This window comes from Vigna radiata, unplaced genomic scaffold (assembly GCF_000741045.1).
Source record: "Vigna radiata var. radiata cultivar VC1973A unplaced genomic scaffold, Vradiata_ver6 scaffold_320, whole genome shotgun sequence".
In the NCBI taxonomy this organism is placed as follows: Eukaryota; Viridiplantae; Streptophyta; class Magnoliopsida; order Fabales; family Fabaceae; genus Vigna; species Vigna radiata.
Genome location: NW_014543608.1, coordinates 69,057 through 95,618, shown reverse-complemented (window position 1 = coordinate 95,618; position 26,562 = coordinate 69,057). Strand labels below are relative to the sequence as shown.

Below are 26,562 nucleotides of genomic sequence, written 5' to 3'. Positions count from 1 at the left end.
AGCTTATCAAATATTTTAAAATTTTTTGAAGGCTTTACTTCTTGAACCCCTACAATTTCTTTTCGCACCTTTGATCATTTTCTAAGATGTAACTTCCCGAATATATGTTTCGAAAAAATTTCAAAATAAGTTTTCCAAAAAATTTTAGTATAGAATTTTCAGAACAAATAAAGTACATTTTGAAATAGGTTTTTTGGAATGAAAATATTATCTAAGTGTTTTCCGAGTTGCGATTTCTTTTCAAATTTTCTCTCTATTATTGTAGGGCTGTGGTTAGTAATTTTGGGGTGTAGGAAGCATTTGTTAAGTGAGTAGAAGTCCAAAACTACAAGCTGAATCCAATAGTAATAGCCCATAATCAAAAGGGAGGTTACTTTAAAAGTAACTTTATTTATCTTGTATCATTGAAGTATAGAAACAAGTAAAATACATGCATGTTAATAATATATATATGTTTAGAAAAACATTCTTTTCATTTCATCTCCCAACATACTACTAATAAAAACATTTTATTCTTTCAAAAAACCAAATATCAATAATTGATAACTGTTTTTTATTTTAAAATAGGCAGATTTACCTAAATTCAATATATAAAATATAATTTATTTTCTATACTTATAACATGAGTTTTTTCTTACTAACTATTGCTCCAAACAATACACTTAAGTATAAGAATTAATATTAAACAGAAAATTCCAAATATTTTGTTGAATGTTATTTAATAAAATTATATCTTTATTATTTTGTGTATGTGATAAAATATTTATAAAAATGATGTCGTATGAAGGATTTAAAATCATCATTGAAGGTGGTAATAAATAATATATAACAGAATACTAAGTTTCCAAAATCCTTGAAGAGTCCGGTGAAACAGTAGGTAACCCGAAATTGGAGGGAAGCATGAGAACACAAAAAGCAACATGAATCTTTGCAAACATGAAATGAAACTAACTACCTAAATTAATGCTAAGGAAGAATGCACATGAATGTTTTGCATTTGCCTGTTGCAGTCGTCGTCACCGATTCTCCAAATTCAATTTCTTTTCTCTTCCATTTCAGAAGCGCACAACACAGAGAGCTAGCTCTCTGAACGCGTCGAGGCAATTTCGTTTGCCAGTTTCAAGGATTGGCGGGCCAAGAAGACTTCATCATCCTAATTCAATTAAATGCCATTTTCTAAAGAACAAGAACCCATGTTGTTGTTTCTGCTGCTCTTTCTGCTTTGATCGTCTGAAATGCAACCTCCGTTCTGAGAAACTGTTTCCTGTTATAATCTCATTGGTCCCATTGGCATTCCCACCTTTTGTTTTTTTTAATTTTCTTGCCATTTCTGAGTATCATCAAGTTTAGATTTAATAGAGAATCAGAAATGGCTAACGAATCCTCTTCAAATGGGCCGCCCATGTCGGATTTCATTACGGCTTCGCCTCCGCCACCGTCCTCGTCGCAGCAGTCATCGAACGACGCAGAGGCTCCGCCACCCTCGGAACCGCCGCCGCAGCCTTCACAGTCATCGCCTTTACCATCACCGTCAACGTCACCACCACCTCCAGAAATCTCTTCTCCTCCACCTACCGTACCTCCGCCGAATAAAGCTCCTCCGCCGACACCGGAAAATTCCCCTCCTCCACCAACGCCGGTTTATTCACCGCCACCACCAACTCCTTCTACTTCTCCACCACCTAGCCCTTCTACTTCTCCACCACCTCCCCTTTCTCCGTCGCCACCTCCGCCAGATCAATCTTCTCGCCCGCCAAAACTTTCTCCGCCTCCTCCGTCACCAAGACGTTCAGCTCCACCACCTTCTCCTACACCGCCGCCACGTTCACAACCGTCACCTTCACCGCCACCTCCAAAACCGTCACTATCACCGCCACCTCCATCACCGCAATCTTACGCTCCTCCTCCAGAGTTCCTTCGGCCTTCAACTCCAACTGCAATTCCACCTTCACAGGTTTTCCGTATTACCTCGCCTCCGCCGCCGCTGCAGACAGCTCCAGCGTCAACACCCCATTCACAACTGCGACATCCACCAGGATTACCACCGGCAATATTACCAGCATTATCTCCGATTCTCCATATGTCTGCTCCCCCGAAGAGCAACCTTCCGCCGGTGTCTCCAAGCTCCTCCGGTACTAATAGTACAGGACAAATTGTTGGTCTTGCTCTCGTCGGGGTTTTCATCATTGCCTTTCTTGCTCTGGTTATTTTCTTTTTATTAAGGAATAAGAGAGGGAAAAACTATTCCGCGCCCTCCCCTGGAAAATCTAACATAAGAGGAGCAGGTACACCAGGAGGTAAAGCATATATTTTCTGCAATCATCTTCGTTGTTATTGGTGTTCTAACCAGTTCCCTTCTGCACAACCAAAATCGAAAGAGGAACATCAAAACTAATAACAAGAAAAGTTCTTGTCTTTTACAATTACCACTTCAAAAATGATATGTTTAATAATTTGTAGCAGTTCTTTAACTGTATATATATACTAATTTTAACTTTTTCTTGGAGAAACTCATTCCATTCTTCTTAATTACTTTTTTTTTAGAAATCTTTACGGAGATGAACCCAAACATACCTGTTGTTATCATGTCTAATGCTTTTGGTGTGATAAAGTGCAGATGTGCATTACTTTGTAGAGGAGCCTGGTTTTGGGAATGGAGCACAACAATCTCCTTCAGATCCGGCTCTGAGCGGTGGTCAGTTAGTTTTTACCTACGAAAAGATTGCGGAGATCACTAACGGGTTTTCCAGCGAAAACATCATAGGGGAGGGGGGATTTGGGTATGTTTACAAGGCTTCCATGCCTGATGGTAGAGTGGGGGCGCTTAAGATGTTGAAGGCTGGTAGTGGGCAGGGAGAAAGAGAGTTCAGGGCTGAGGTTGACATTATCAGCAGAATACATCATCGACATTTGGTTTCATTGATTGGTTATTGCATATCAGAACAGCAAAGAGCGCTCATCTATGAGTTCGTTCCTAATGGGAATCTCAATCAGCACTTGCAGGGTGTGAGTTTCTGTTTTTTTTTTTTTTAAGAAATGAATTTCTTGCTTTTCTATGTTTATGAAGTGATTCTCATGTCATAATTGGTCGTTTGTGCCCTGCTCCTCACAGGAAGTGAATTTCCAGTTTTGGATTGGTCCAAGAGGATGAAGATAGCAATTGGTGCTGCAAGGGGCCTGACATATCTTCATGATGGATGTAAGTTTATCTTGCATTTGTGCTATGAGATTATCTTTTCTAACATACAATACATTAAAGCAATTGATAGAAGCCATTTTCTCTAGAACATGGTGCCATTTTACTAGAACAATTGATAGGGAGTCCAATACAACTTAGATTCTAATGTGCACGGCGTTCAAAAGGTTGTGCAAAGGGCATAACTAAATTAGATATGCCTGTTATCCTTGTCAATTCAGTCAAGATTTTCTTTTGGCCCAAGAAACTCCTTCTCTCAACTAAACTCGGGCTGAAAATTTATTTTTACGTTGTTACCCTCATTGTGTATTATGTTTGACGAAATTTACTTAAAGGGTATAATAGAATTGGAGAAAAGTTTTCTATGGCAGAGAACTAGCTGAAAGCTCAGGAGATCTTAAAATATGATTTGATTTTAATCTGTACACTACATTATGAAGTTCATACGAAACTTTAAGAATTTCCTGTATTTTTTACTCTTGTCTCTATAAGGTTCATTAATCAAAAGATAAGAGGGATATTGACCATGCTAGATTTTTGTGTACATTTCTTCAAGCCCAAGTAACACTAAGTGATAACAAATCTTGTATAGTTTTGAAGAAAACTAAAGTATTTTATTTTTCCTAGGCAACCCAAAGATTATTCACAGAGATATTAAATCGGCAAACATTCTTTTGGATGATGCTTACGAGGCACAGGTTGCAGACTTTGGGCTTGCAAAGCTAACCGATGATGCTAATACTCATGTATCAACTAGGGTGATGGGGACCTTTGGGTAGGTTTTCTCTGTTTAAAACGTAAAGAAGTACATTATAATATATGGACATTTATGAAGGTTCTCACTTGCTGTCAAAGTTGAAGCAACCTCTTTAGTTCTATTCCGAAAATGCACAGAATTATTCCCAGCTGAAAATTGAAATTGTACTTTGTTAAATTATTGTTGTTTATCACTGTTATTTTGGAAGCCAAGTAGACATATCTCTTTGAACTGGCTTTTTTAGGAGGTTTGAGTACATAGTGGAAACAATATCATTGAAAACCTTCAATAGTGCCAAATGCTGAACTGACATTCTAATGCTAGCTTCAATTTGCAGGTACATGGCTCCAGAGTATGCAACAAGTGGAAAATTAACGGATAGATCAGATGTTTTCTCTTTTGGAGTTGTCCTCCTTGAGCTTATAACTGGAAGGAAACCTGTTGACCCAATGCAGCCCTTAGGAGAGGAGAGTTTGGTTGAGTGGGTACGTCTGAACATTATTCTTAGTTTATGAAATGAAATACGCTCAAGTTTGAATTTGGTAAAATCAATCGTTTTTTACATGATCAATCGCCTTAAAAAACGTTCACCTCAAATGATGTTTTCCTCTCTCCACAGGCTCGTCCACTTCTCCTTCGTGCACTTGAGACAGGAGAATTTGGTGAACTAGTAGACCCTAAGCTTCAACAACAATACAATGACAAAGAAATGTTGAAAATGATTGAGGCAGCAGCAGCATGTGTTCGCCACTCTGCTCTAAAGCGACCTCGTATGGTTCAGGTGATAACAGTACTAGACAATTTGAACTTACTTGTGTTCATGAAAACCTCCATCTACCTATTAATCTTTTTTTTTTTTATTTCTCAAAATTTTTTACATAGTTATTTGCCTTTGTAATCATTTCTATTTTAACTTGTTCAAATCGTTGTCCATTGATTTTTATCAGGTGCTAAGATCCTTAGACAACGGTGATCAACTATGCGATCTTTCAAATGGGGTGAGATATGGTCAGAGCACTGTTTATGATTCTGGTCAGTATAATGATGACATTGCAAGATTCAGAAAGATGGTTAATGGAAGCTTTGATGATTCCGAGTTTGATAATCTCAGCTCAGAATTCCGTTCAACTGTTTCAAGAGAAATGGTTGAACTCAACTCTGCAAGCACGTCACATAGTGCAGGAAATAGTGATTCACAATTTAAAGTTTTCCACCACCAAAGGAGCAATCCCCAGAACAGGTCTTAAGGGAACATATACTGTGAGCATAGGCATAGTGCAGTTCAGAAGCTGCTGGTTTTAATTAAACTAATTTTTCCAAACTTAATCTCTTGAAACCAAAAATAATTTCACCAAATTCCTCTTCGTTATGCCAGCATCATCTTCCAGAGAACCAGGCAAAGTGTTTTCTTACAAGGATTGGAATCATGACCTTCCAAACTTCCCAATCCTTATCACCATGAAAGTTAGGAAGAATATAAAGATTGTATTCGTTTGACCTGTGCCAATCAAAAACATTCTTTCTTTTGTACATCTTCAGTTTTGTTGTTTTCTTTCTCCCATTCTTTTTTTTTTTCCTATAGCGGGGGAGATTGAAAGCTTGTAAAGTATAAGTTTGTGGAGTTTACTTTTTAATATCTATTGTTGTAAATATCTGTTAGGAAGATTGAGTTTCTCACTGCATTTATGTTTTACGGCAGTGACCAGTGAACTGTTGTGAGTTGTGAATATGGAGCAATTCTGAGAGATAGTTCAAGTCAAGGTGTACCATTCATGCTTATAGTCCATTTTTTTTCTCTTGAAGTTGTGAATTTGTAGAAAGCAAATGATATTTCAATTTAACAGAACGATGACTTTAGCTGTTTCATATACATACAAGTCCTGTAATTCTTACTTGTAACGAAAATTTTCATGTGAGGGGTAGAAACATTGTGAAGTAGTGATTACTACTTGTTTCCTGCTCTATCCATGAGCTAAACTTCAAGGAATTAGATACTAAGCTAAATAAAGAAGCAAATGAATTTTGTCTGTAATGACTTTGTTTCAATTGTTTGCGAATGGGTAGGGAAATGATTTTTACATTATGGTCAGTTTAACAAGAGGAAAGTGTTCTTTCCTTTGTGAAAATCTCAATTCAAGAAAACATTTTCCTTTATCCTAAAACCTCAACAGAAGAAAACCATTTCTTTTTAGAAAAAAATTAGTGTACAATGTAGCATGTTAAAACTTTTCTTTCGGCAGTATAGAAATCAGAAAAACGAGAGATTACTTCATTTAAGGTTCAGACTAATAATAGAGAAATGAAACTATATTCCATTTATATTTATTTATAATAGGGAATAAAACAGAGAATAAATGAGAGATTACTTCATTAATGGTTCAGACCAATAAAAGAGAAATCAAACCTTATTCCATAAACATCTATATATAATAGGGAATAAAACTGAGGAGAAATGTACAATTTTGTCTGTTTGAAAAAAATTCAAAATTTTGGTAATCATAACAAATTTAGTGTTTCAAATTGTAAAAATCTTTTGTCTGACTAGGCTGGATAGACACCGATACAGTTACCAAAATAAAAAATAAGTTGGGGGAACATGTTTGTCCATCCTCCCTTGATAATATTATTAGGTTTGGCAGATTCAAGAGTGTCAGATGTTGTAGAGCCTTGAAAACATCTCCATCAAAAGGCCTATATCAACAAAGTTCTTGAAAGGTTTAGGATGGAAGATTGTTCAATTCTGGTGTCCATTGGGAAGAGTGATAAGTTTAATTTAGATCAATTTGCTAACAATGAGTTCGAAAGGAAACAAATGAAGAACATTTCAAGTGCTTTCCTTGTGGGAAACTTCATGTATAATCAATTTTATAGAAGACCAGACATTACTTTACTTTTGTGGTTGAAATGTTTAGGAGATAACAAATCAATCTATCAATGGCACACGAGAAAACTACAAAGAAAGTGTTAAGATACCTTCAAGGAACCAAAGATTAAAAGCTTCTATACCATATTAGTTACTTAAACTCAGATTTTGCTAGATGTATTGACTCTCGTAAGTAGGCATTTGGATAAAAAGATTCAAAAACATCATTATTTTTTATCCAATCAATCCATCATTAAACTGAGTTATTTCTATTTTTACACTCTTTTTACTTACACAAATCCATATTGCAGGGAGAACACAAGATTTTGTTTTCAAATATCAAAACAAGGGCATAAAAAGAGTTGAGAAGATAATTATACATTTCATCTTGCAGTTGCAGATCTAATAAGAGACTGAAAAACAGAGAAGATAAATAGAAACACAATGGTATAGAGAAGGAACAGTTCCCAGCAAGAAGATGGGTTTGTCTACATAATACTTAAGATCATTCCCTTCATGGACCTGGTCTTACTTTTCCTGGGTGACCAAGCTTCATTTCAAAGGTTTTCATGTCACCATGAGGAAGTGGCTTCATTCCTCTGCCTGCTCCATGTCCATTAGGCTTCGAAGCTGCAATTCTCTTGTCAAACCCGAATTCAATGTCCACTTCTTTTGGACGGAAGTTGGTGTGGTTCTGCTGCTGCTGCTGCTTTTGAGGTTTAGCATGTTTCTGGCTGTGGCTGTGGCTGTGGCTGCGGCGGTTGCAAAGCCTTCCAAGGCAGCAAGCAACTGCAGAAATGACTACTATTATAGCCAAAACCACAAACACTGAGCCAAAAGATCCATTTGAATGGTGGGGTGGTGACTGGTATGTGACGCTGGTAGGGTAGACCTGAACAGGTTGCTGTTGCTGCTGCATCAGTGGCTGGGGCTGTGTCTGTGGCTGAACTTGTAAGGACATCTTGAAAGAGAGAATTGAGAAGGAAGAGAATGGTTGTGTTGAGGGGTGTGAGAATTTTGGGGGATATCTGGATTTGGTATTAAAGCTGCTGCTCTTGTTCTTTGAGTGAAGACCAAGGTAGAGAGTAGTGTTAACTAACCAAGAACATAAGGGGATTAGGTGTGAGAAGTGGTTATGTAAATAGCCTCTGCATTAAGTAGGAATTTTTAATTTAAAAAAGGAGAAGAGGGGAACTTTCTTTAATAAAGAAGGCAACTAAAGATATTCTTTGTGCTCTTTAAACTTATTGGCTCCTATGATTGCTTTGTAAGGAGAGAAAGCAAGATCTTGCAGCATAAGGACACATTACCCTCTCAAGGCCCCATGAAAGTGCAGCTTTTGTTTACTGGGGCATTCCCACTCTTAATCATTGAATCACACACTCTATGACTCTATGTAGCCAATACATGCCAAATAGTCATGAATCATGATATTTTGTTGATAAGTGTGCATTACTTTGATGAAGGACATTATGTAAAGCTAATTATGTTCAAAATACACCCATTTACACTAATTTTGATGTTTTATTATGCACTGCATTGGTCATGCTTTAGTTTCTAGGCCACAGAAAACTCTGTTGTCATAGACAGTAAGTTTTACGTACGAAATACAGACCTTGGGTCTAAACAAAGTAATTGTCGTTAGGAGCAAGATGTTGTTGTTCCAAACGTGATGCATAAAGGAACATCTGGTCAAGAATTTCTCCGAAAACTGTGAAAGGGGAGACACAGGGTGAGACTAGATTTGTTTTATTAATATTGGGATCTGTGCAAAAGTATCAAGCACTAACCATTCCAATAACAATCTTATAAGCTTAATGGGGTCATCCATGCCCTTTGATATGAACTGTTGAGTTGGTAGAGATATTAAATTTATATATACTAACTTTGTTATCATTATATCATACACTTGAGTTAGTTAAATCAGTGCCCAGATGATTCTTTTCTTAAGTCAAATTTTACACTTGAGTGTTAAGGAAAAAAGTAAAATTATTATCTTCCAATTAGAACTTGATAGGATTGAAAGTACTTTTTGTTGTTCACTTTTTGTACATATGAGAGAAGTTTTTTGTTGAATGTGGAGAGTAATGTAGAAACAATTGAATGGGAATTTCATTCCTTTCTTAGCCATGGCACATAGCACATAGCACATAGGATAGCAATATGAAGCAGCAATGAATGAATGGGTGATGAAACCCTGACATCTTTTCAATGGAGAAAGTCAGCATTCAGTAAAGGGAATCGGTACATATGAAGCAAAACATTGAAAAATAGTTAGATAAATGCATGAAGGGAAGCCAGCGAGGGTTGAAGAAAGGCGAATAATTCCACTTCCACGGTTCTGTTTCTTCCAACGATGCCTCTGGTTGGCACCATGTGAGTTCTTGCAAGGGGAGTACTAAAAGAATACAACTTTAAGAGCTCTGCATGAAGAAAACTCTTGATTCTGTTGAGTGAAATAAGGAGAATGCGAATTAGCCTATGATGAGTATTTTTTGAACTTGTAATTTTGCTAATCTAGACAGATGATAAAGCCAAACATAAAACTACATGTTCAGAGATTCAGTCAAAACAAACAGCATCACCATCAACACCGTTTGTCAGCAATGGCATATTTGTCTGCAAAAGGAATTCATACTTGCTTGTCTTTGTGAGTGCAAGAAGTCAGAAATTTCAGTGTAACGTCCAAGCATAAAGCACTTTTTTGGGGACCCAAATGCTTCTATTTTTTCTCACCTTTAACTGTAAGAGAATTCGTGATAAACATTTTAATTTTAGAATTTTAAAAAAGTAAAACTTAATCTCTGTCTTCTTTTTTATGAAAAAAAAAAAAAAACTTTTTCATTTCTGGGCCACTTCATAATGATAACAGAGGCCCATATTGCTTACTGCACCTCCATAATTACTATCAAATACCTTTTACTACTGCACGCGCACCACCACTATCATGGCTTCCACCAACGCCACCGTTGCATCTCTGATGCAAAGAAAGAAGAAAAGAGGGAGAACGCCACAAAGGAAGAAGATAAAAAATGTAGAAAAAACTCACTTTGAAATTTATTTATTTTTCCTGATATTTCATGTGTTTTGAAAAACTCTTTCCATAATACATTTGATGTACGGGTATTCCGAACAACTTATTTCAGAAAGCATTGAGTTTAAGAATTTTATTTTTTTTTGAAAAATTCTTTTCTAGAAAAATTTATTCTGGAACACATTTAATACGTTCCTGAAATTCTGTTATCGAAATTATATTATAAAAATTACGTTTCAAAAATTCTGTTTCAAAATTATTATTTTTTTTAACTATTATTCCAGAAAGGTTTCGAAATTCTATTCGGAAGTCACTTTTCCAAAGAGTAAAATGTCATTTCAAAAGTATGAGGGGTGCATCAAGAAAGTGTGGGGTTCCAAAAGTAAAAGCCTAATGGCGTCACCATGGTCCTAACATGGGTCCACCGCGTTCAGAATGATATATAATTTCTATTTTCGAAACCGTTGTTTTGTTTCGCGCGCGAATTCCAGAGAGTTTTGATTCCGAATGGAGTTTTCTACGGTTCAGGAACTGTGCTTACATGTGAGTTTCTTCTATTTTTCTATGATTTTCTCTTTGTTTCGTTTATGTAAAGTATGTTCACATGGCATTCTAGTTTCGTGATTTGTTTGGTTATGTATGTAACGCGAATCTGCGATTATAGTTAATATCTTCAGCGTATCAAAGATGCCGACTATCGGAGCAGATTTGCAGACTCGCAATCATTCTCACTCGCTCTTCATCTTTGCATCCTTCTCTTCGAATTTCAAGTAGGAAAAGTGTTTGCTGGTATTTCGACACAATTTCTCTATCGGGCAATTTATTATTAGATAGATTTTACTCAGTTTCCAGAAAGTTTTCCGGTTAATGGAAAAAGAAAAATAAAATGAACCAAAGCAGTGTCGATTAGCTCACTCCAGGGATTATAATTATCAGAAGAATTGTGCTAAAAATTAATAAATCTTCTTTGGCTAAGAGTGGTGAACTTTTTCTTTGTAACAATATTTGAATTTCTTGTGAGAAGTCTCCGATACTGGCATTGGGAGCTGCTTAGAGGAATTTCAAGACTTAAGGTTTTCTTCCACAGATTTTGCTGACAATTGGGGTAACAAAAATTCAGGATTACCGTCTAGGTTCAATGTATTTATCTATTTATTTATTTATTTATTTATTTATTTATTTTGCCTCTTGTAAAACAGATGGAATACTTTCTCTCAAAACCACCAGTAAGTGTAACGCTCTCCTCTAATGTTGGTTTTGATTTGATCTTATAGAAAATATAGATATTCCACGTGCACAAGATAACAATTATTGTATCCACGTCAACTGTATTGATCTTGCTTTGATGTGGGGGGTAATATGCCAGGCCAACTATTTTGTCCAAGGGAAATAGTTTTAAGTTGTCCTCATATTATTTTAATAGGTATAGGTACTTTTGAAATTTGATATGAAATAATTTTATATTACTATTAGCTATATGGATATTTGTCAAATGTTTTATGTTTCCCAGGTGCTTGTGTATTTATACTACGTCAGTGCTCAGAAGTGAAGTCGACTATTGAATATATTCCCATGTTTAGTTTAGTTATTATATTATCACGATTCTTATTGTAATCTATGGAAATTGTAGGCATTATGGATACCGAGATACATAGTTATCAGATAAACCTGAAAGAAAGGGGTTCCTCTAGAATAACAAGACTACCTTCAAACACAAAAAATGGGGCAAAATTCAGGTAAAAGAGCTATCTGAGCAACATTTTGAGATGAATCTGTTGGTCTAGTTCCTTTTATATACTTTTTTCACCGTATTACTTTGCAGTGGTAGTGAAGCTTATCTGTCTTGTTTTGTTAGCCGTGATCTCTTACTGTCTGATATCCATACCTTTATACAGAAGGTATGCTAATTTGTCCATTCTTTTTAGTTGTGAAAAATAAATTACTCGGGATACCTTAAACGTTTACTAAGCTGATTTTTTCAATCTAAATATGTTCGATCAAAGAGCTTAATGATCACTGCCCTGGTCATGTGACTGTCTTTCCTAGAGTTATCGCAATCATCACATGTATCGTCATAAAATTTTAATCATGAACCAAGATCGAAACTGTTAGGCCATATTTTTTAGTGTGCATTTGGAAGTACGCTGATAAAGTTAAATGCTATTGAATAAAGTAATTCAAATCTACCTGTTCTCAACTAATATGGATCTGATAAGGAAACAATAACATAACAATAAAAAGTACTAAATAATTTCTTCAAATTTACAAGAATATGTGAGGAGGAATAACAACAACGTTAATCACAAAACAAGAAACTGGTACATTAACATGGAAGACCCTCTCAATGTGAGAACCAAAAATCATGAATACAAGTCATTCAATCAAGTTCTACTAAGATTAAATATTAATACAAGAGAGTCAGATTAAAAGCACAAATAAGTGTTTACAACAAACCAATACATACACCAAAGCAATAATGCTCTCAAATATAAAAAGTAAATAAAGAGAAACCTTGCATATAGCAACAGTGCGAAATCTGTGGTCAAAATTTTAGCCTGGTCCAATGATGATGAAGTTAGAATCATAATTTTACCAAGACGATTTGGTGAATATGTCAATCACTTTTTTCTTTTTTTTTTCTCTTCCAAAGATTGCAAAAATTACTCTCTTGACCTGAAATACCATCAGAATCATAATTTTACGAAGACAACTTGGTGAATATGTCAACCAATTTTCTCTATTTTGTTCTCTTCCAAAGACTGAAAATTACTCTCTCTTGACCTAAAATACCTCACTCTACTTAGGTCAGGTGAGATCAAATGAGTTTAACTAGTTTCCACTTTTTAAACACAGTTGAGATTCCAACCCAACAGAGTTTGCTGAATATCAAATGTTTCAATCATTAGAAAGCACTGGCAACTCTAGACAAGTCCTAAGGCTCTACATCAGAAGTTTGTGTCATTTTGCACTTCTCCACTGGGGCAAAGTCTAAATCATTTTTGGTTTATCAGAACTTGTTATATCGAGAAATCAAAAGAGTGCTAGAGTGCTAGTGCTTTTATTTCTACAACCCCACACCAAAAACAGGAAAAATCTTCACCTGATATGAAATAAACAAAAACAAAGATAAAATAAAAAATTAGCAAGCAGAAATATGGTATTTCTACCACGCCTGAATGTGCCAAGTTTGCTGTTGCTTTCTTCTTCAATGCATATCAAAATTGAGCCCAGCTTATTTAATGATTTTGTTGAAGTTGTAAATCTGTTTATCAACAAAATACTCTGCTGCTTATACTCATTTTTCACGCATGTCATATTCTTTCTATTTATTTGTTGATTTTGCAGATGCAAATTTTAAAGGTTCCTGTAAGTTAAATTGACACAAGTGAAGAATTCTCAGCTGCGTTAATTTCTTTCAAACAACTATAAATCGAAGCGTGTCAATATTGTTGCTGGAGACCATTCTCCTTCTATCTGATATGCTATCAACAGTCAATAATTCCACCAAATCAGATAGCCAAATGACACTTTCTTATCATTGACATTATTTAAAGCGACATTACAAATTTTATTCAGCACCCTTGATTTGACACAGTTTTAATGGTTCTCTTTTTGTATTTTTGTCCAGAATATTGCAATTCAATTGGTAGCAGAAGATTGCGATGTTCCTGAATCACGATATGAAAAGATTTTTCTTGCGAATGAGTGCAAGCAATTACCAATGTCGGCATCAAATCTAGAACTTCTTAAGTCAGGCATAGAAGACTATGTAGTTAAGCATGGAAATAATTTAAGTAACATGTGTAACTCTTGCTTCCCAAGTTGGTACATTCGTAATCTCAAATCAGCTTCCCATTTATCATTTAGAATCGTAATCTTATTTGTTCTAAACATGGTAAACTGATTACTTTCCTTCAGTTAAGTCAATTGGGAGGATATATTTTCTACCTTGACATTTTCTTTCACCATGCGTAGGTGTCATCCTTAAAGTTCATAAGATGTGTTGATTATCTCTTGAATATTAAAATTCCTTCTTTACAATTTTTTGTACATAGGCAGTGAAATGGATAGTAGTTTTGAGTTCTTTGTATGTTATCATATTCAACTAGGTAGCAGAACCTTAAATCTATGATAGTTTCCAGACATTTTTTGGTTCCTAAATTGATGTGTGTCAGCTATTGGGCATGTGAACTGTAACAGCTTATTCTAAAAAAAAAAAATCTTTGAACATTTTATTACTGATTGTGGTAGAAAAAAATATCACGTATAGAAGCCCATGCAAGAACTTGGTTTGCATGGTTTTTTAAGCCTTCTCAAAATATTTACTTTCTTGGTGAATATGGGATGCTTCTAAAAAAAAAGGGCCTCTAGATCCTAAAACCATAGCAATTATAGATTTGAAGTAATCTACTTTGTTTAACCTTTATTTAGGGAGCAGCTCAAAGTTGGAATTGGGGTAGCTTGCTGCACTGATAATCGTTTAAACACGGAACTGGTGATGGAGGCAGTCATATTAATGAGTAATATATCAATGCAGAACATTGCGTGCTTCCGGGAATATGATAATAGAACAGAGGTCCGTCATTAAGTCTCTTGAATTTTATGCTTTAGCTATCTTTTTATATTTTATATTTTATCTATCCACTACTTAATCTGGATGATAAAAACTTTTAATGTCAGGTTTTGTATTTCAAGGACTTTTCACCTTGTACAATCTCCCGATCATCTATGAAGGCATTGCAAAGCATTGACTGGAAAACATATGGCTTAAATTTAAGGGGTACAGTAGAGCAAGATGGCGTTACATTACTAGAATGGGAAAACTTGCCTACAGATACACACATTGATATTGTGCTCCACGTATATCATAAACAATATCCAGCATTGGACAGATCCTTTTTATCTTTATCAGAGACAGTTAAAAGTGTTTTACATAGCTTTTTTTATACATTTATTTTATACTTTTCTTTATGACGTTTCTTTGGATTTTGTTTATATTATTCATTTGTGGGTTAAGTGACGATCCAGCAGTTCTTATTCAGAAATTTTTCAGGATCTGAAGTATCATAAGCCGTTTGCCTTTACTAGATAGCCAACATCGTACAACCAAGTTACAAGTCTACATTTGAGTGTTAAAATTACATTTTATATACTTCTAGGGCATACACATATTTCCCCTATATGTTTATGAACATTTTCTTTGTGTATAATAATGTAAATCTTCTAAGTTTCTTAACTTTTATGTAATTTATATATCCTTGACACATTGTTAAGACCATGATACCAGCTCCTAGGAAATTGTCTCCACTTGACAGAAACCTTGTTAAGAGAGCAGTTAAACTTTCACTAGATGACTTGAAGGCGAATCATTCCCAGGCTTTTTTAAGTTCACGTGCCCTTCAGGTGAATTATTCTATCAATCTCTTTCCCTCTCTAACACATGTGTGATCTGTTGGCTCAGTACTTTTACTGTTGAAAGTTTTCCCTCCAACTGAGATTTTGCATTAATATCTTAATTCTTAATTCAACACCTTGATTTCCCATTCAATAAGCTGAGTGTTTAGTGTAACTTTCTAGATTATCTCTTCTGGCTTTGTATTTAAAATTGTTTGTCCAACTTTGTGGCATAACGTTTTAAAATTCGGTTCTTTCACTTTCAGATTCGCGGTTATGCCCCTGATCTCGCAAAAACAATTGCTGGGCTGATATTGTCTTCCAGCGACTTGGATTTCCAGGGAGAATGCTTTTCTCTTCTTGGATTACAGTCTCAAGAAGTTGGAACTGAAATTGTGGAAAGCTGTATTGAAAAAAGGATTGTTTCAGTTATAGAGATGAACGACAAGAAGCCCAACAATTCTCAACAAGTCGCACCTTACCTTTTCGACGAATTAGAAAACCCTGTCCAGGACTCAGAATTTCAAGAAAACGATTTCAGCCCCTTGGACTTTTAACTGTTGCAAGGTTTTCCTGCATCCTTAGTCCATCTTTCAAAATAGTTGTAGCTGATATAATGGCATATTCATAATTCATTGTATACGTATATTTGTAACAATGTGACGTCTGATATCGATGAAGCTTCAAACTCAAAGACATTTTTTGTGTATAGATCACTTAATTTAATCACGTGAACCATCTTTCAACCTTTATGCATCTTTATAAATTCTTACAATTTTAAGGAAAGCATTGTGGTACCTCTAACAAAGCCCACCGACCATAAAACAAGGGGGGAATGGGAAAAAAGAAAAGAAAACATTGATGGGATTAATATACCAAACTTTCAGCATGATTCTTTTAAAGCAGCATAGGGAGCAGGAATGAAGGAAATTCTGGGCTTAAGAATAGAAATCGAGACTGATGACTTCGAGAATGTCTTCTCTGAAAATAAATATTTTATTGATTCCATCATACTGTTTACAGAAAAGGCTAAGACGATATATGTAAGAATAAAGGAAATCATTCGTACTGAACAGACTACATTAGACACCTGTAATAACAAACTGTACAAGGAGGAAAAAAGACAAAACCATAACAACTTATAAACAGGTTAATTATTTGGTAATACCTTCCTTAAGCGGGACTATGAACATGAACATCTAACTGTCCCAGCTTGGAAATGTATTATGTGAAAATTTTGGAATAAAGAGTCTTAGTAAGCATATCAGTTGAGAAACATATCAGCTTGGAAATGTATTCATGAAAAGTTGGATTGTGAGCCAAGTATATAGCGGAAACACTGAAATAGGAGCAGTAAGAAGAACTTGCAAATTAGTTAGCTAGAAATGGAGCCATTGCAGTTCACAACTCAGCTGCAAGAGCTCTATATTCTAGAGGAAGATTGTTTACTTAGTTTTCCAAGAAATTAAGAAAGAACCAAGAAAGACTCAATATCCAGTGATAATTATTTGTGTTTCTATATAGCTATCCCAATCAGAATCAGCAAAACTGGAAGGAATTAGAAATCAGCTTGCGGTAAAGTGAAAACCTTTCCTTTGATATAACAAAGAACTCTCATGATAGCACTATAATTAGTATCCATGGGTTGAGAAACATATTGACTCAGTTGTTGAGTGACAAAACACTATAATTAGTATCCATGGGTTGAGAAACATATTGACTCAGTTGTTGAGTAACAAAAGCTAAGTATGGTCCCGTGGTTGTAAGGTACATCAGTTGACCAACTAGTTTGCAATAAGCCTGAGGATCAAATAAAGGAGTGTCTGAAGAGCTATTGAATCTAGTAGAAGGTTTTGTAAGAGTGGATTCAGGTTTTGCAGCAAGCATGTCATTCTCTTCCAGCAACTCTAGAGTATATTTTCTCTGACTAACCACAATCACAGTAGAAGAATGTGATATTTCAACACCTAAAAAATAATGAAGTTGCCCAAGATTCTTAATGTTGAATTCATGGTCCAAGTGTGTCTTAATAGATTCAATTTCGTTAGAATTGTTGGAAGTTCCACATCGACTAGAGGTAAGACCAATTTATAATATATAAGTGAGGTGCAAACCTCACCTTACAAGTTGGTTTTATGGGGTTGAGTTAGGCTTAAAATCCACTTTCTAACATGGTATCAAAACCATGATTAGAGTTTATCCTAGTGAGTTCTAAGTGGGCATTTCTGTTTTCACCCGTTATTGGGCCACTATTGGATCATCCAATTTCTACTATCACGCACAACATAGATTAATAACGCAACGAAAGATGTCCCTGTATTCTTTATGAAGAAAGAATGATCAGCTGAAGACTGTCATACCAGGCGGCAAATGCATGTAAATTTTTTCATGCAAATCACCATGTAGAAAGGCATTATTAACGTCTAATTGTTCAAAGACTAGATTTTGGTAATAGCTATGGCAAGAATGACCCTCATTGTTGTGAGTTTTGCAATGGGAAAGAATGTATCAAAATAATCTAGTCCTTCAAGTTATATATATCCCTTAGCAACTAAGCAGGCTTTATGGCTATCTATGCTACCATCAGCATGGAATTTGATCTTATAAACTATTACGTATCTGAACTCTCAACACTCACAATAAACCAAAAGAATAATGAAAGAATGGAATTTCTTTTATTGATGGAGATAGAATTCTCTGAATAAACAAAAGTAAACAATAATTGGGAACATAACCTCCTTCAATTACTTGGGAGCATAACCTCCCTCACAGGACGGTAGTTGCCTGTCAACAAAACTTAATAATCAAAACATAACCCTAACAATAGACTCTAGCTTTACTTACTAATATATTTCCTGCTCATCTCTTACTAAATTTTTCTATAGAATATATTTGCATTTAATACAAATATCCCTATATTTGATATAAAAATCCCTATATTTGATATAAAAATCCCCCCGTATATTATCCTAGCATATATCCTTAATTATAAATATCTTATATTGAATATTTCCTTATGATATATATTTATTTACTCTAATTAACTTATACTGACTATTCTCCTCTAATGTGGCTCCTTTTACTATAATTAGTTCCCGCCCATCCTAATTGTTGCGATAGTTAGGATGGTAATCTTTCAACTGTTCGCTTGACTCCTCACAACCTACCACTGTTCAGCTTGCTTACCGTTCATCCTGTTCGCTCCTCGCTTTCCACCGTTCGGCCTGCTCGGTCCCCGTTGTCCACTACTTTGCCTGATCGTTCCCCGCCTTCCATCATTCGGTCTGGTCGTTCCCCGCCTTCCACCGTTCGGCCTGGTCGCTCCCCGCTCTCTACCGTTTGGCATGGTCTCTCCCCATCTTCCACTATTTGGTCCCCTTCTTTCACCGTTCTGTCCCCTTTTTCCTTCTATACTTTCTTCTCTCATATACTTTCCAACCCCTAACATTACCTCCCACCTTATATCCTAACTATACATCCCGCTGCAAAACAGCCTTGCCCTCAAGGTTGGAACCGGGGAGCTTGATCTCATGGTTCTTTTTCATCATCGTGTTATCGTATGAAGGGAATCCTCTGGCAATTGCCCTCCATGTCAGGTCTGGAGACTTGGGTGGTGGCAATTCCTCCTTCAATGACCTTCATTCTTCCTGGATTCTATTTGCTTTCAACATTCTGGTCACCTTTTTTCCAGAATTGTAAGCCCTGAGATAACGGTCTTCGATGTCTTTCAATGCTTCATGCCACTCTCTCCCTTCTGTCGGTGTATCAAAAATTGCAGCCCTTTTTTTTGTTTGCTAGCCCACCTCCTCACAGAATCCATTGTTCTCTCCAGGCATTGATTCTTTCATCTGCCCTTCCTTCCAAAGCCTTCATTCTTCCTTCCAATACTAGCCCGTTTGGTTCCCGACAGTTTTTCCATGTTCGGTTTCGGTCGTCCTCTCTCTTTAGTTTCCGACCGTGCTCTCACGTTCGGATCCAACAGTCTGCTACCGTTCGGTTCAGGCAGTCCCCCCCTTCACCCTGTTTGAATCCATCAGTCCTCTACCGTTCGGTTCCAGCAGTCCCTTTCCTTTCGGAGCTCGGACTTATTCTTCCACGATCCCCGACTACTTACTGGCCGTCAATCTTTTGAAGACTAACCCCCTATTTCTTCCTCCAAATCGGATCACCATTGCCTCCTTTAAATCTTCCCAAGAAGGGTTCTTGGCTTTCCCCTCCCAAAATCTGAAGCAGTATCCGACCTTTTCCTCCATACTAATGTAGGCTAGGTGCACCTTCTCTTCCTCTAACACCCCTTGTAGTTCAAAAAATTTATCAACTCTGATCCAATTCAATGGATCAACCCCGTCAAAAATGGGTAACTCTACCCTTTTTCTCCAATTTGGTTGCTCCTCATGGCATCCACTGTTCGGTCCACCATATCCACCACTGTTCGGTCCACCATCTCCACCACCGTTCGGTCCACCATCTCTCTCGCCCTCCTCTTCATTCATTTTTCCATCAAACGACCCTTGGCTTCCTTCTGAATTCCCATCTAGTTGATGGGCTCGTCCTCCCATCATCCACATCAGCTCTTGCAAATCCTTGCAGATTGTCGCCACCTCCGTCTCCACTCCCACTATGGACAGTTGCATGCTCTTTTGTTTCAACTCCACATGCTCCAGTTTCACTTCGATTGTATCAATCTTCCCTTCATGATGCCTTTCACCCATCTTCGTCAATTCGGCTGGCCTCTCACTTCTCTCTATGGATCCTGAGGTCGGACCAATTGTTACATATCTGAACTCTCAACGCTCTCAATAAACCAAAAGAATAATGAAGAATGGAATTTCTTTTATTGATGGTGATAGAATTCTCTGAATAAACAAAAAATAAACAATAATTGGGAGCATAACCTCCTTTAATTACTTGGGAGCATAACCTCCCTCACAGGAAGAGCTGTCAGTTTAGTTTTAAGCCCTGAGGCTGACCCTGGCCTTTTCCATATTTAGCCCATTTTTCTTGACCCACATTTGAGGGGGCTCTTTTAAAGCCCCCAGCCCCACAAGCCCCACAAGCCCCCGTTTGATGGGGCTGTAATGAATCAGGCCGAGTTAGGCCCCTACCCCCGAAAACAATTAGACTATTCACTTTTTCTTCTTAACAATTCTGAACAATCACAGTTGTGGCCCCAACAAACCCCACATGCACACCACCACTGCCACCAACCCCAGCACCCCGTCAGCAGCTCGCCGCCTAACTTGGTTGGCTCTACGGCGGCGTCTTCCACCTCGCCCGCACTGCGCATCGTCGGATCGTGGACTCAGCGTCGCTGCGGGGCGACTCGTCGCAGCTCTACCGCACGATCTGCGTCTTCTTCGTGGTGGTGATTGTGCTCTTGGGGTTCGAGCTCATCGCCGTCGTTTACGCCTCCAGATTTCACTTTCGGTAAACACTATAATTTCCATTTTCCTTGTTCTTGAATTTGGGTTTGGTGCTCTTGGGGTTCTATGCATAGCCGGTGTGAGATGTAAACACTCATTTGACTAGTTTGAGTGTTGATGTGGGGGAAAGGGGCTGCATAGGGCTGACATGTTTGAAAAAAATAATAATAATTTCTGCAAGGTTTTCTCTGTAAAAATGCTTTTAGATGTTTTAGGGGTTGTTTCTGTAGTTTTATTTGGATGGTTGTGTGCTATTAAATTGAGACTGTGAATGCTTGCTGGAAATTGTTTTAAAATGAGAACTTGCGTTTGAAATTAGTAGTGCAGTGGCTGTTTCTGAATTTGGCCTTGGTGCATTGAAGTTTTAGGTGCTAAAACCAGATGTATGGAAATATTGTGATGCAACATTGTTTAAACGTGTAGTAGTTGATGGTGCAAATTCCATTCTCCATATAGATTGTTTTGATTGGTTAAATCAATGGTGAACTTCTTAAATTAGAGCATGTTTCTGCATGTTGAATAATGTTTGAGGCCAAAAAGTTCAGATATAACAGAATAGATTAATGACCAATTAGCCCCATAGCATAACCCTATAACAATTGAGGCTACATAGAGACCATTTGGGAAATTGAAGGCAACTAAAAGATAGCCTACGCAAGATAACAAAAGCAATGATGTGAGCATGAGAGGCCTATGGACTCTATATTTGAGTATGATAAACTCTGAGACAACCCCTTGAACCACCTTACCTAAATAGATCCAAATGGATGTAAGAGAGACAACAATAACAACAGAAAGTGGAAGGATGAGCAGAAGAAGCGTCATAGTGGTAGTAATCTGATACTCAAATTGAGAGAAAGTGAAAAATTGTTGTAGTAAAGTTACAAACATGAGGAACCCTACAAGGGCTAATGTCAGATAGAGGAACTTGTACAAAACTTTGGTGTCATTTGGCTGTTGAACAGTCTTGTGGATTCTGATAACTGGAAGAAACAGAAAAACTGCAGCAATTGGTAGCCATGCCATGAGAAAAATGAGGAATTTAGAGTCATCTTCGTACAAGGCATAGTATAGCTGAGTAATTATTACTACACTTAAACATGTATAGCCAGTCAAAAGGCCTAAGACTACTCCTCTGCTGATAGGGAAGTTCATTACACTGGTTCACTCCAAGTCCATATAGTGGAGAATCTCGATTCTCAGTGGTCAAAAGCTTTTCGGTTTAGTTCTTGCACTCTGGGCTTGGAATCCCGTGCAAAGCGCAAAATTAGTTAATTTTATTTATATTTGAGTTCGGAGAGTCTGTATTTAATATTTTGTTTAAGCTTAAAAGGTTATGGCTTAGTATTTTTGTTCCAATGATGTTGTACCTCCTAGCTTTGATATGATTGCTAACAAGGCACTGTGTTTCCAGGGACCTGCCCAGGCTCAAAATCTCAGGGACTCGCTTGCTGAAGCAAAGTCCGACATTGTGGTCAAGGTGTGATTCTTGTTTTCATTTGTTATTTAGTTCAGTTTTGTTTATTTATAATATATGAAAGTATGCTGAAATTGTTGATTAATGGCTGGCTGGCTGATTAAATGTATTGTTTGTCGTTTCAATGATTTAAAAATCCAGATTAGACTCAAAAAAGGTTCTTGTTCCTTTGCTGAAGCTCGGGCAGCCGGGTTTACTGAGGAGAATGGGACTCTTGGTGACATATGGGAAACTGTCTCGGGCAGTGATCTTGTGATGTTGTTAATTTCTGATTCCGCACAGGTTAATTAGTTTAATCTCAATGCTCCATATACGCATTATGATTCTTCTTTTGCCGTTTATTTTGTTTCTGAAACTGTCTGATTATTAGTATACACGTTATTCTGCATTGCGCGATAATAACAATAAGGTTTTTCGAGTATCAGTTTCTTGTAATAAAATTGCTGGGTTAATTTCAACGTGATTAATCAAAAATTAGACTTGTCTTCTTTTGGAACTGTAAGTGTTTAGATATTATCAAAAATTAGTTAATTGTTATACTGAGATCCCTTGTTAAGTTTGAATTTTTAAGTGTGCTTTTAGTTCAGTATTTTAATTGTTAGATTTCTAGCTTTTTTTAGTAGTAATCTTAGACTTTTCCAACTTTGATTAAATTGTGTTTAGTATAGTGTTAATTCTTAGTAATGATTTTTATTCAATCGGTGTAGGTGCTATTTTGATTATGCAATGCTTAGAGGAGAATTGGGCATGAGTTGCTATGAAAGTTTGTAAGTGTAGCTGCTGTAAACAGTAGTTAAGTGGCTGCAACGCTGGAATTTTGCTGCCATGGTGGAATTAATCAAGTGGATGATGTTCTGAAGTGTTCACTCTTTTCACTATATCTTCTCTGCATGGATTCAAGATTCATACACTTTCAAGCCTGATTCACAGTCATTTTCTTGTGTGTAATTGACTTCGTTATTTCTCTGAAATTAGTTCTACATTGAATTTACTTTTCTATGTAATTGCTTTCATTATGCACCTTTATATTTAGTTTTTTTTATAAAAAAGAAAGCCCATGGGCTGGCCCTGACCCACAGGGTTTTGGGGCTTTTTAGCCCCTGGGGCTTTTTTAATAAAGAGCTTTTTTGGCCCTGTGGGCTTTTTTGGCCCCAACCCACATGGTCTAGGGCCAGAACCTATTAAAGGGGCCTAATTGACAGCTCTACTCACAGGACAATAGCAGTTTGTCAACAAAACTCAATAATCAAAACATAACCCTAATAATAGACTTTAGCTTTATTTATACTAATATATCTCTGGCTCATCTCTTACTAAATATTTCTCTAGATTATATCTGCATTTAATATAAATATCCCTATATTTGATATAAATATCCCCCGAATATTATTTTAGCATATATCCTTAATTATAAATATCTTATGTTGAATATTTCCTTATGATATATATTTATTTACTCTAATTAACTTATACTGACTATTCTCCTGGAATGTGGCTCCTTTTACTGTAATTAGTTCCTGCCCATGGTAATCCTTCAACCGTTCGGCCTGCTCACTCCCTGTTGTTTACCTTTCAGCCTGTTCGCTCATCGCCTTCCACCGTTCGGCCTGCTCGGTCCTCGTTGTCCACTGCTCGGCCTGGTCGCTCCTCACCTTCCACCGTTCGGCCTGGTCACTCCCCGCCTTCTACCGTTCGGTCCCCTTCTCTCACCGTTCGATCCCCTTCTCCTTCTATACTTTCTTCTCTCATATACTTTCCAAACCCTAACATTACCTCCCACCTTATATCCTAACATAAACCCACTTACAACCCACGGGCTTTTTATTGGGAGGAAGATCAACTATCTCCCATGTGTGGTTCTATTCAAAAGCATGAATCTCAAGATTCATGGCCTGTACCCAACAATCCATTTTAGAAGCTTCAGTGAATATTTTTGGTTCAGTCAAGGAAGATACAGAGTAATAGAAATTTCTATAATAGGGGGAGCATTTTTCATAAGAAAGAAAAACAGATAAAATAGGACGGTGTGGTGTTGTATCAGTGATATGGATGGGAATTATCTACTTTGGCTGGTTTGGAAAAGTTGTGAGATCAACTATATCCAAAGGTGCAATATTCTCACATATTGGTTTTAGCAGAGTTAGACTAGTTATGTCAGATTCGTTCTCTGATAAAGGAGAGGAAGTTTCATAAAAGACCACATTTCTTGAAAATTTGTCTAGATTAAGTATCATACAATGAGTATTCTTTAGTTCCTTCTTTATACCTGATATAAATAGTTTTTCTCCCTTAGAGGTAATTTAGTTCGATCATGTTTCAAATGTAAAACAACCAAAAACTCTTAAGTGATTGTTGTTTATTAAGATGAACCGAGTGACAACATAAACCAAAGAGATTTTGGTAAATTAGTTTGAAACATCTATGCCTAAACAACTTTCATGATACGTTGATGCTTCCGCTCAGCTGCACTGTTTTGTTTTGTTGAGACTTTTCAATACATGTAATTTGATGGAAAATTCCCTTTGCAAGATATAAATCTGCCATTAAAAATTTTGGTCCATTATCATTTAAGGTTACCTTAAGTTTTACATGAAATTGTCTTTGTTATTAACAAAATTCTTTAAGTGATATCTCGTTTCACCTTTATGTTTCATTAATTTAACCCATATAAATCAAGAAAAATCATTAATAATGGTTAAAAAATATCTATAACCTAAAATAGAGGTGGTGAAATATGATCCCCATTTGAACATGCAAAATTTCAAAAGTTGTATTGATTAGTCATACTAGAAACAAAAGGAAACTTCTTTTGTCTAGCTAGCAAATCAACATACCTCACAAGGGTAGGAATTTCAGAAGATTAGCAATGGAAACTGTGTAAACAATAATTTTAATTTTGAACCTGACACATGACTAAGCCGTAGATGTCAAAGTCCAGGGATAGAAACTGTGTCCATAGTACGGATCTACTGATGACAGAGAAGGAATATTGTCATCTATAAGCTTGAGCTTGATCTTGGAAAAAAAGAGTGAGATTCATAGCTCTTGCCCGTGAATAATAAGTTCATCCATTTATAAGGGTGGCAAAACTAATGCTTGCGATGGTGATTCGTTGGCATGAAAATTTAGAGGATTTGAGGAAATAGTGAGGTAATAACCGTAGGTGGACGTCCAGAGAAAGAAGAAACTGAGATATAAAGAAGAAACAAAAATATTTTTGATAGATTTGACCACTAAAACTCCTTTTAATGTAAATGTTTCATTGATTCCATCGTACTGTTTACAGAAAAGGCTAAGACCATATATGTAAGAATGAAAAAAACCATCTAGATGTAATAACAAACTGTACAAGAAAGAAAAACACAAAACCTTTACAACTTGTAATAAACAAGATTAATTATTTAGTAATATCTCCTCTTCTTCAACAAAGATTCTCGATCTAACAAATCTAGGAACTAGTCGTTCTAAACATCTGACCACATCTTTTACATGTTCGCTTCCATGCTAGTATACCTTCACGGTTTTAAAACCTACTTATGTTCCAAAACATAAAAGGGGAGTGGTCGTTGGAGAAACTTGTTGTATTAAATTCGTTAGATACGCGTAGTCTTGCACACCAGAATCATGTTGTGTCCCAAAACCATTTTACTTGGGCACAGCACAAATACGACTATTTAAATTGTAAAATAATGTACTTAGATTTGATCCGTTGTGCGTTGCTAATTTCACTTTATAGTAATTATGGCTTACGAAGTTTCACATATAAAATGTCAATAGATTTTTTTTAACATATATAGAATATTAGTACATGAATCAAAATATATAAAAGCTTATTCAGGTGGGTTAGTGGTAAGGCTGTCTGACAAGGTGCATGTGAAGTTATCTTAGTTCCAACAATCCTTGTAGAAGCGCAATAGATGTTCTGCTTTAAACAAATGTTGCAACCGCTAAGAGAAGGGGATAACGAATTGGACTATTAATTAAAAACATGGGATGAGGGAAAAAAACAATAGAATCATGCTTCCAACAGTGCTAAATTAAAGAATGCAATCCAATGAATCACTAGAAATAAAAGTATTAAGTAACCACCGTAGACAACCCCCAAATTTTCTACCCGTTTTAGAAACTCCTTTTATCATGAATGGTTGATAATTTAGAGAGGAATCTCATAAAAGACCTTGGCCAAGAAAATATGATCAACAGAATAAACCCTACCAGACTTTGTAACTACCACTCATGTATAGCCCGCTCAACAGAATAAACAAAAAACTTCAATCTCTTGCATTGAGATTCAGCTATATCGATCGGGTATAGCAAGTTCTAAGCTCATTGCCCATCCACGAATCAAACATTATTACGTATGCCTAAGCCTAATCCCCAAAGAATACTTCAACAAACAAAAATTTAAGTATGGGTAA

General features: G+C 36.4%; 4 protein-coding genes across 4 annotated transcripts; 3 read left to right on the top strand and 1 right to left on the bottom strand.

Annotated features, from left to right (window-relative positions):
• The first annotated feature begins 866 nt into the window (after positions 1–866).
• LOC106754620 (proline-rich receptor-like protein kinase PERK8) lies at positions 867–5,878 on the top strand. Its single transcript, XM_014636659.2, has 7 exons — positions 867–2,297; positions 2,618–3,004; positions 3,113–3,199; positions 3,824–3,971; positions 4,291–4,438; positions 4,573–4,734; positions 4,901–5,878. The coding sequence occupies exons 1-7, from the start codon at positions 1,370–1,372 to the stop codon at positions 5,198–5,200; spliced, it is 2,160 nt and encodes a 719-aa protein (XP_014492145.1). The 5' UTR covers positions 867–1,369; the 3' UTR covers positions 5,201–5,878.
• A 1,262-nt stretch (positions 5,879–7,140) lies between these two features.
• Positions 7,141–8,021, bottom strand: LOC106754624. The gene has a single exon (XM_014636663.2). The coding sequence runs from the start codon at positions 7,775–7,777 to the stop codon at positions 7,331–7,333; it is 447 nt and encodes a 148-aa protein (XP_014492149.1). The 5' UTR covers positions 7,778–8,021; the 3' UTR covers positions 7,141–7,330.
• A 2,223-nt stretch (positions 8,022–10,244) lies between these two features.
• Positions 10,245–22,255, top strand: LOC106754619 (type 2 DNA topoisomerase 6 subunit B-like). Its single transcript, XM_022778013.1, has 13 exons — positions 10,245–10,393; positions 10,515–10,620; positions 10,875–10,955; positions 11,050–11,076; positions 11,481–11,586; positions 11,673–11,748; positions 13,196–13,216; positions 13,479–13,675; positions 14,282–14,426; positions 14,531–14,724; positions 15,124–15,253; positions 15,511–15,811; positions 22,082–22,255. The coding sequence occupies exons 1-12, from the start codon at positions 10,358–10,360 to the stop codon at positions 15,799–15,801; spliced, it is 1,410 nt and encodes a 469-aa protein (XP_022633734.1). The 5' UTR covers positions 10,245–10,357; the 3' UTR covers positions 15,802–15,811; positions 22,082–22,255.
• On the top strand, positions 20,429–22,915 carry LOC106754618. Its single transcript, XM_014636657.1, has 6 exons — positions 20,429–20,753; positions 21,633–21,730; positions 22,082–22,147; positions 22,286–22,426; positions 22,515–22,591; positions 22,852–22,915. The coding sequence occupies exons 1-6, from the start codon at positions 20,429–20,431 to the stop codon at positions 22,913–22,915; spliced, it is 771 nt and encodes a 256-aa protein (XP_014492143.1).
• Positions 22,916–26,562: the final 3,647 nt, after the last annotated feature.